This window comes from Mandrillus leucophaeus, unplaced genomic scaffold (genome assembly GCF_000951045.1).
Source record: "Mandrillus leucophaeus isolate KB7577 unplaced genomic scaffold, Mleu.le_1.0 Scaffold290, whole genome shotgun sequence".
Classification (NCBI taxonomy): Eukaryota; Metazoa; Chordata; class Mammalia; order Primates; family Cercopithecidae; genus Mandrillus; species Mandrillus leucophaeus.
In genome coordinates this window covers 1545432-1554705 of record NW_012103032.1, presented here as the reverse complement: position 1 = coordinate 1554705, position 9274 = coordinate 1545432, and the positions used below count along the sequence as shown (strand labels likewise).

At 52.7% G+C, this 9274-nt stretch overlaps 1 protein-coding gene across 2 annotated transcripts in view; it reads right to left on the bottom strand.

Annotated features, from left to right (window-relative positions):
* Positions 1–530: 530 nt before the first annotated feature.
* DBF4B (DBF4 zinc finger B) overlaps positions 531–9274 on the bottom strand; it is a 59644-nt gene continuing 50900 nt past the window's right edge. The window contains exons 11-15 of one of the 2 annotated variants that reach the window (XM_011985932.1): positions 5611–5719; positions 5285–5409; positions 4332–4456; positions 2128–2210; positions 531–848 (exon numbers count right to left, since the gene is read on the bottom strand). In XM_011985932.1, the coding sequence (XP_011841322.1) occupies positions 633–848; positions 2128–2210; positions 4332–4456; positions 5285–5409; positions 5611–5719 (658 nt within the window). In that variant the 3' untranslated portion in view covers positions 531–632. Of the gene's footprint in view, positions 849–2127; positions 2211–2255; positions 4457–5284; positions 5410–5610; positions 5720–9274 lie in introns of those variants that run through there. The other variant, XM_011985931.1, reaches the window with a different exon arrangement.

The following is a 9274-nucleotide window of genomic DNA, read 5'->3' as shown; positions in this document are numbered from 1 at the left end:
CTCACAAACATATCTGATTTCATTCTTGTGACTTCCTAGCAAGGTAGCAACTATGATTACCTCCATTTTTTGTATGTATGTATTTATGTATTTATTTATTTTTGAGACAAAGTCTCACCCTGTTGCCCAGGCTGGAGTGCAGTGGTGCAATCTCGGCTCACTGCAACCTCTGCCTCCCGAGTTCAAGCGATTCTCCTGCCTCAGCCTCCGGAGCGAAAGGCGCACCACCACGCCCAGCTTTGTATTTTTAGTAGAGATGCGGTTTCACTATGTTGGCCAGGCTGGTCTCGAACTCCTGACCTCAAATGATCCACCCACCTCGGCCTCCCAAAGTGCTGGGATTACAGGCGTGAGCCACTGTGTCCAGCCTAGATTACCTCCATTTTTTAGATCAAGAAAACAGTTTGAGCTGGGCACAGCTGAAACTCCCCTGGGAAGGGGAGCGAAGGTCCAGGATGAGGAGGAATTCTCAGGTATGTAGCATTCCTGCTGGTGGCAGGACAGGGAAGGACATAAAAGATTTGCTGGTGGTCACAGTATTTTATTATAGGAAAGGGCCCTGAAATAATCTCATCCGAGCCCCTTAAAGACGAGGAAACTGAGGCCCGAGTAATAGAGGCATTTTTCTGAGGTCACAGTGTGAGCTGGGGACAGCTAGCTCCTGCATTCCACCCAGCAGAAGGAAGTTGGGGTGGAGCTACCAATTGGCCACATCTGCCTAGAAGTGAAAGCCTCAGCAAGAAGAGGCAACAACAAAGGCCTCGGGACCTAGTCTGAGGAAAGCAGTTAGGGCTGGAGGGCTCTTCAGGTGTCTCGGAGCTGACTCGGGGCAGACGGCAAGGCCTGTGCTGAATGAACGAATGAGGGAATGGGCAATGGTGAGGAAGGGCAGGGGGACAGGAGAACCAGGCCACTGAGGGGCTGCTGGGACCAAGGGAGCCAGGCTTCAAGGAGGAAAGAAAGGAGAAAAGGAACCAACTTTGGTCATCAGTAGCCTGTCCATGACCTTGGAATAGATGATCCTAGTGGAATGCTTCAGGCAGAGCTACCCAGGAAGGAAGTGTGGAAGGGAAGGAGGTGAAGAGGAGGCGGTAGGTATAGACTGCAGGAAGGAGCCAGAGAACAGAAGGTGGGAGTCTTCAAGTATTTGAAGTTGATTTACTGAATCAACTCAAGTGGTTTCCAGGAGAGGAGCATGGCATTTTGGGGCAGAAGGGAGAGGTGGCAAGTCTGAGAAGGAAACCAACAAGGGTGGTTGGCTAGGTGGGCTGGAGGGCCAGGGACAGACAGCGTGACTTATGGAGGGAGGACACCTCTTCAGAAAGAAACAGAAACATGTTGAAAAGGGACTGACTGCAAGATGAAGCAGTGTCCACTGGGTCTGGATCAAAGTCGTCTGGTGCGGGAGGGGGATGTGGAAAGGGGGCTGCAGTGGAAAGGAGTCTGAGCAGTGCTCACGCCAAGGAGCCACTGCGGGCCCTCATTCATATCCAGCAGCACCCATCCTTCCTGGGTCACGTCTCAGGTATTCTGGGTTCACCTCTAACCTGAATCTACAGCCAGGAAGCCGCAATGGAGAAATGGCTGAAGAGCGTTCCAGCCTTGGGGTTTGGCCTGGCAGAGATGTCCAAGGTCATGATCATTGAGATAGGAGGGGAAGGCAAGAGTACCCGGATGTGAGGTTCGGGGAATGGGTCCTGGGCAGCTGACAATGAGGGCACCCGAACCCAGCACCACGGGCTTTGTGTGAGCAGCAGGTAAAGGTATCAAAGTCTGAGACAGGGGTGACGGGAAACTTCCTCATGCAGAGGGGTGGTGTCATGGGGAATGAGGCAACTCCATGTCACAAAAGGAAAGGGATGAACCCAGCAGCACCCAGACATAAACCACAGTCTGGCTTCAGGGAAGAGGACTGAGCCCTTAGCAGGAATCTCCGTCAGGGCAAAGGAGTTTTCTTGGGAGGGATGAAGGGGCATGTCCTCTGCTGGCAACCACTCCCTAGGCAACAGAGCCAAGTAAGTGACCAGATGAGACTAGGTAAAGGAGGCTGGGCAGGGACAGAGGCAGCCCTGCTCCCTGGAGCCCTTAGCCCTTGGGCAAGGCCGGCAGGAGGGTTGTGGCACTCACATGTGTGTGACTTGCAGGAGGTCCCATCCCACCATCTAGTGATTCTGTCCATCGCTCCTGGCCCGCAGCCCTGCCTTGGGTCACTGGAGGGCAGATCAAGGACTGACATATGGCATTCCAGCCCCATCTCTTTGCTATTTGTTATTAACAAATTTATTTACATTTCCTGAACCAAAATTAATTGTAAAATTTAACAGGAAGCGGGTAACATGACCTCTAAGGTGGGCTGTACACAAAGTTGCTCTATTTCCAAACTAATAACTTGAGTCCTCACCCACAGCTGGGTCCCCTCTTCTTCCTTTGAAAGGAGATACAGAATAGCACCAGGCTTCCGGGAGCTTCAACATTTAAAGAGACAAACCCACGGACACAGAGAAGGGTGAGAAGAACCACAGTACAAATTATAATGAAAGAAAAAGTGGCCAGAGAATCGATAGCAAACCCATTTCTGTCTCTAGATTAATGGCTTGGCTGCCAGAAATGGGGGGAGGTCCTTGGGGAAGGAGAGGAGGGACCGAGGGAGGAGGGTGATGTGGAAGTTGGCAGGTGACACACTGGCCCCGGAACAGCCGAACTCTGGGCAGGCAGCTCAAGCTGAGGAGGCAGAGAAGGGCCAAGAGGGGTTCCAGAGGGGGCTCTGGCCACATCCTGGGCTCAGGGGAAAGGTCAGTGCTGGGCCCCAACTAAGTGCCTGGGGGAGGGAGCTCTGTGAGTGGCGCAGCTCGAGCCCCTCCTCTGCTTCATATGTTCCTGAGGAACTGTGTGCGGGAGCGTGGGGGGCTGGGGGAGGGGATAAACACAGGCATTTCGGAAAGCAGGAGCGGCCACATGCTCGTGGGAAAGGAGGTCGGGCTTGGGGGTGGAGCACACCAACAGCTAACCCGTGGCTCCGCAGAGAGGCAAGGGCCTGCGGAGGGCCAGGAAGCCAGGCCAGGACTCCTGCTGCCCCAGCTCCTTTGTGGTCCCTCCCCATGCCAACTTTGCCTCTGTCTCCTGGCGTGGGTGGCCAGTCTCAGCTGGGCAAGCCCACCGTGGACTCTGCCTGGTCAGGAATATGGCAGGACGCGGGGGTAGGAGAGGGCAGCCCCCAGTCCAGATTCTCTCCCAAAGACCTGGCCAGTGGGAGGGCTGGCTCTGTTGGCTCCATGGAGCCGAGCGTGACAGCTGCTTGCTGGACTTCAAAGGCCAGGCCTGGGCCCCCTTCTGGCTCTTTTGGGGAAGTCCTGGGGCTCTGCCCCTCCTGCGTCCTGGTCAGCCCTGGCCGGGTGTGCAGCACGCAGCAGGGGAATAAATTGTATCTGTGGCCCTTCAATCTGGAGCTGCCTGCCTCCGTGAAGAGCCAAGCACCTTGGGGACTCATAGGAGCAGCTCTCTGCCGGCATGGGGCTGGGGCTGGGGCTGGGGTTGGGACCAGGGCTGGGAGACAGGGCGACAGGGCACCTGGAGAGGCTGGGGGGCCCAGAGGCATCAGGAACAGCTGGCTCCTGCACTGGCTGGCAGGGGCTGCAGGAGGGAGGTAGACCTGCTCTCTGCAGGTGCTCCTGAGGGCTGCACACTGGTAGCTGAGTGCAGGGGGGCTGATGGCCAGCCTGGAGCTGTGGGGCAGCTGGGGAGCTGGCCAGCCTCCTGGCATACAGGGCCAGGGGTTGCACACTCAGAATCCTCAGGCCCGGGGGGCCATCCTTCCTCTCGCCAGTGGGGCTGTGTGGCCCAGAACTCTCCCAGTCTGTCTGTGGGCTGCCAGGGAAAGGGGTCTGGGAGAGAGAGGCAGGTCTGTGAGTGGCACAAGGGCTGGAGGGAGGTGAGGAGCCTGGACTCATGGCCTGGAAGGGGAAGACAGGGAAGATGCTTGCCACTGGTTGTCCTGGTGCCACAGGGGCTGGGTGCTATTGGGACAAAAAATGAAGCCTGTGGCCAAGAGGCCCCCACTCTCTTCTCAGCATTGCCACTGGGGAACTGAACCTTGCGCTTGTGGCCAACAAGTGCCAGGTCTAGGCCAGAGGAGAGTTCCATAAAACCAGAGCTAGGCAGCAGGCGCTGGCAAGCAGGGTTCCTAGACACCGGTGTCTCTGGGGTGTCCATAAACACATCAACTAACCCCCTCAGGTCCTGGCAGCTTGCTATAGGTTCAGGTACCTCACCAGTCCCTGCATGTTCAGCTGGTGCCTGCGTGCTGTTCACTGTCCCATCCTGCTTTGGGACACCTGACACCTGGCAGCTGTCTTCCTTCCTTATCCTGGGAGATGCTGCCCTGGGATGGGAGGGCTGGCGGGGGTGCAGAGTCTTAGGACAGAGAGGGCCACAGTCAGAAGCTGGGGAACCTGACCACCTGTTGAGACAGAAACACCCAGTGAGCTGCAGGTTTCAACTTCACAGCAGGCCTGGGCCAGGGCTGAGGGCACAGGGAGAGCCGCCACAGCTGGCGGTTCATGTGCCAAGATGGCTGCCTTCTCTGAGGCCCTGTGTGAAAGTTCTCCTGTTTGGGTCTGAACCTGCCGCAGCAGTTAGCACTGTGTGCACTTCTCTTGGCTCTGTGGCCTGTGGTTGGGGCTGGCCAGAGGAATACGTTAGAGGCTATTCCATTTCATGACCTCACAGAGGAGGCTGTGCCCTTTGGCAGCTGAAGAAAGCAGTGCAGTTCCTGGCTGTGCGAGTTGAGCTTGAGGTGGAGATTTGGGGTGAGAGGTGAAGCCATAGCTCCAGATGGGAGAGGGTCTGCCTTGTTGGCAGCAAGGGGAAGCGGAGCTCAGAGGGCCCTGGAATTCCCACCAAACCCCATGCAGTCCTTCCTTCTGGTGGTGACTTCTACAGAGGGAGAAAGACTTTACTCTTCGCCTATCTAGGAGAGGCCCGAGAACTACCTCCCTGCTCCCTGGCCAGAATTGCTTATCATCCACATCAAAGCCCGTGGGGTAGGAAGGGAGCCACAGTCTGGTCTGGGTCTAGTCTTCATCAACTGAGGCCACAAATGGAGGTCTTTTAATTTTTTTTTGGCCATCCCCAAAACAAACAGGACTGAGGATGAGGGGAAAGGAAGGTGAGAAAAGAGGAAAACATCACAGTCTGGTCCCAGCAGCCATCAACCTGAGGGTCTCTTCCCACCCAGAGGGCAACAGAGGAGTGCAGACGCAGTTATGCCTGCCAGCATGGCACTCACCTGGGGAGGCCGGCCTGGAAAGGGATGTCTACAAAGCTGTGGCTGAGCTGGGCAATGATCCTGTCCACTTCTGCATATGGATGGGCTTCTAGGGCAAAGCCCTGGTGCTGGGCACTCTGAAGATGCTGCCGGGGGGCGAGAGGAGGACAGGGCATTACATGAGGCCTGAGGGGAGGGGGACATGGAAGCTGACCTCCCAGCCCATGCTATGGCCCTGGAGGACACAGCCACAGCAGCGTGGAGACTGCACAAGAAGGACTCATCCCCAGTGAGCAGGATCCCTCAAGGCACTCTGGGAGCAGCTGCTTAGTGGGGAAGGGGCTCACCACATGGAGCTCCTCGAAGGCCTCTTGGCAGCACTCGCAGTAGCCTTTCTTCCTCCTGGGCATGGTGCGGGCAGCTGATCGCAGGCTTGGCTCTCCATCCTTGGATTCTCTGGGGAGGGTACATAGTGCAGCAAAGTGGTTACTGCTGGGGCCCTTGGGGGAGGAGCCACTACTTAGGGCCTGGAGCCTAGGTCAAGGAGGGGAAGGACTGAGACGGTCAAGGGGCTGGGCAGGCACCGGAAGGTGGGCCTTCCCTGAGCTTGGTACCAATCATCTAAGAATGGCAAGAGAGGAACAAGGAAGAAGACATCTGGAGACCTCCCTGTGGGCAGCCTGTCTTATTTCTGTCCTTCTCTCTCTTTTTTTTTTTTTTAGACAGAGTCTAGCTTAGTCACCCAGGCTGGAGTGCAGTGGTGTGATCTTGGATCACTGCAACCTTCGCCTCCTGGGCTCAAGCCATTCTCCTGCCTCAGCCTCCCGAATAGCTGGGATTACAGGCACACACCACCATGCCCAGCTAATTTTTGTATTTTCAGTATAGATGGGGTTTCACCATGTTGGCCAGGCTGGTCTCGAACTCCTGACCTCAGGTGATCTGCCTGCCTTGGCCTCCCAAAGTGCTTGGATTACAGGCGTGAGCCACTGCTCCCGGCCATCTCCATCCTCTTAAACCACAGGTGAGGATGGGGTGGTGATAGCAGCAGCAAGAATCCCTTGTAGGAATTCCAACTCTGTGCTCAAACCTACACCCACATTCATGAGACCTGAAAGATGAAAGGGAAAAGGTCTCAACCACAGTGAAGGGACTGCTCTTCTTTTCCACCCTGAATGTCTCCCCAGCTTGGTTCAGTCTGTCCCTTCCCTCATGCTGCCTTGTGTCTCTCACAGTTGTCCTCACTGTCCACTAGGACTTTCAAACCTTCCTCAAGCCTGACTTTTTTTTTTTTAGACGGAGTCCCGCTCTGTCACCCCCAGGCTGGAGTGCAGCAGCACAATTTCAGCTCACTGCAACCTCCACCTCCTGGGTTCAAGTCTCTTGTCTCAGCCTCCCAAATAGCTGGGATTACAGGCACACACCACCACCCCCAGCTAATTTTTTTTTCTTTGCATTTTTAGTAGAGACACGGTTTCGCCACATTGGCCCGGCTGATCTCAAACTCCTGACCTCAGGTGATCCGCCCGCCTCAGCCTCCCAAAATGCTGGGATTACGGACTGAGCCACAACATCCGGCCAAACCTGACTTCTTATCTGAATATCAGCCCCATATTTCTAACAACTAAAGGGCATTTCTTTTTTTTTTTTTTGAGATGGAGTCTCGCTCTGTTGCCCAGGCTGGAGTGCAGTGGCTGGATCTTGGCTCACTGCAAGCTCTGCCTCCTGGGTTCACGCCATTCTCCTGTCTCAGCCTCCCGAGTAGCTGGGACCACAGGCGCCTGCCACCTCGCCCGGCTAGTTTTTTTTTTGTATTTTTTAGTAGAGACGGGGTTTCACCGTGTTAGCTAGGATGGTCTCGATCTCCTGACCTCGTGATCTGCCCATCTCGGCCTCCCAAAGTGCTAGGATTACAGGCTTGAGCCACCGTGCCCGGCCACTAAAGGGCATTTCTATCTGGCTATCCAGCAAACTCGGCAAGTCCAAAACACTCCTTTTAAAGACTTCCTAAGTATGACACAAAACCCAGACGATATACAGAAAAACTCATAAATTCAACTATATACAACTTTAAAATATGTATGCATGGCAAAGAATCATTAGCAAATGATATGGTTAGGCTTTGTGTCCCCACTCAAATCTCATATTGAATGTAACCCCTATAATCCCCAAGTGTCAACGGAGAGATCAGGTGGAGGTAACTGAATCATGGGGGTGGTTTCCCCCATGCTGTTCTCGTGATACTTAGTTCTCATGAGATGTGATGGTTTTATAAGGGGCTCTTTCCGCTTCGCTCAGCACTTCTCCTTCCTGCCACCTTGTGCAGAAGGTGCCTTGCTTCCCCTTTGCCTTCCACCATGATTGTAAGTTTCCTGAGGCCTCCCCAGCCATGCTGAACTGTGAGTCTATTAAACCTCTTTCCTTTACAAATTATCCAGTCTCAAACAGGTCTGTATAGCAGTATGAAAATGGATTAATACAGCAAAGTTAAAAGACAAACCACAAACTTGGGGTTTTGTTGTCTTTTAAAAGTATTTACAATTTCTCTGCTCAGGGAGGCTTAGAAAAAAAGAAAAATATATATATTGATTTATTTACAACTGCCAGGTACGGTGGCTCACGCTTAGAATCCCTGCATTTTGGGAAGTCAAGGCGGGAGGATCGCTTGGGCCCAGGAGTTCGAGACCAGCCTGGGCAACATGGTGAAACCCTACCTCTACAAAAAATATAAAAATTAGCCAGGTGTGGTGGTGCACAACTGTAGTCCCAGTTACTTGGGAGGCTGAGATGGGAGGATCGCCTGAGCCTGGGAGGTGGAGGTTACAGTGAGCAGAGAAAAGAAAATGTTTACAACTAATGACAAAGAGCTCATTTTTCTAATAGGAGAAGGGCTCTTTACAAATCATTAAAGTGATCAATAACCCCAATAAAAAATGGGCAAAGTATATAAAGAAGGTTCACGTAAAAAGAGACTCAGACAACCAAACATACGCAAACATACTTAGCCTCATTCATAGTAAGAGAAAACAAAAATTATAATTATACTGAGATACAGTTTTTAATCTGTTATACCGGAGGTCAACATATCTGCCAGTCACAGCATGAGGCGAGGGGATGGGAAACAGCCTCTCTCATGCAGTGCAGGTAACATATAAGTTGGTATCTCCTCCATGAAAAGCCATTTGGCTGAATTTATCAAAATTATAAATGCATATATCTTTTGACCCAATATTTCTATCTTTAGGCATTTATTCCACAAATACAATTGTTCAAAATTGCAAATTTACTCTGAACATGATTTTCATTGGAGCTAATCTAAGCATCCATGAATAACAGACTGGTTAAATAAAATACAGTAAATACATTCCATATAATAGAATAATGGAATACCCTGCAGCCATAAAAGGGAACACAAATTTTTTTTTTTTTTTTTTTTGAGACAGGGTCTCACTCTGTCACCCAGGCTGTTGTGCAGAGGTACTACCTTGGCTCACTGCAACCTCTGCTTCCCATGCTTAAGTAATTCCCCAGCCTCAGGCTCCCGAGTAGCTGAGACTACAGGTTTGCACCACCACGCCTGGCTAATTTTTGTATTTTTAGTAGAGGTGGGGTTTTACCATGTTGCTCAGGCTGGTCTCAAACTCGTGGGCTCAAGTGGTCCACCTGCCTTGGCCTCCCAAGGTGCTGGGATTACAGGTATAAGCCACTGTGTCTGGCCAGATTTTTTAAAAATATAGAGATGGTGGTCTCATTATGTTGCCCAGGCTGGTCTCGATCTCCTGGCCTCAAAGTGATCATTCCCCCTTGGCCTCCCAAAGTGCTGGGATTACAGGCGTGGTCTATCTTCAGAGATAGTTCATAGATACACAAGTACATATGTATCCTTCATTCCCTCTTCTTACATAAAGAATCATGGCCGGGCGTGGTGGCTCAAGCCTGTAATCCCAGCACTTTGGGAGGCCGAGACGGGCGGATCACGAGGTCAGGAGATCGAGACCATCCTGGCTAACA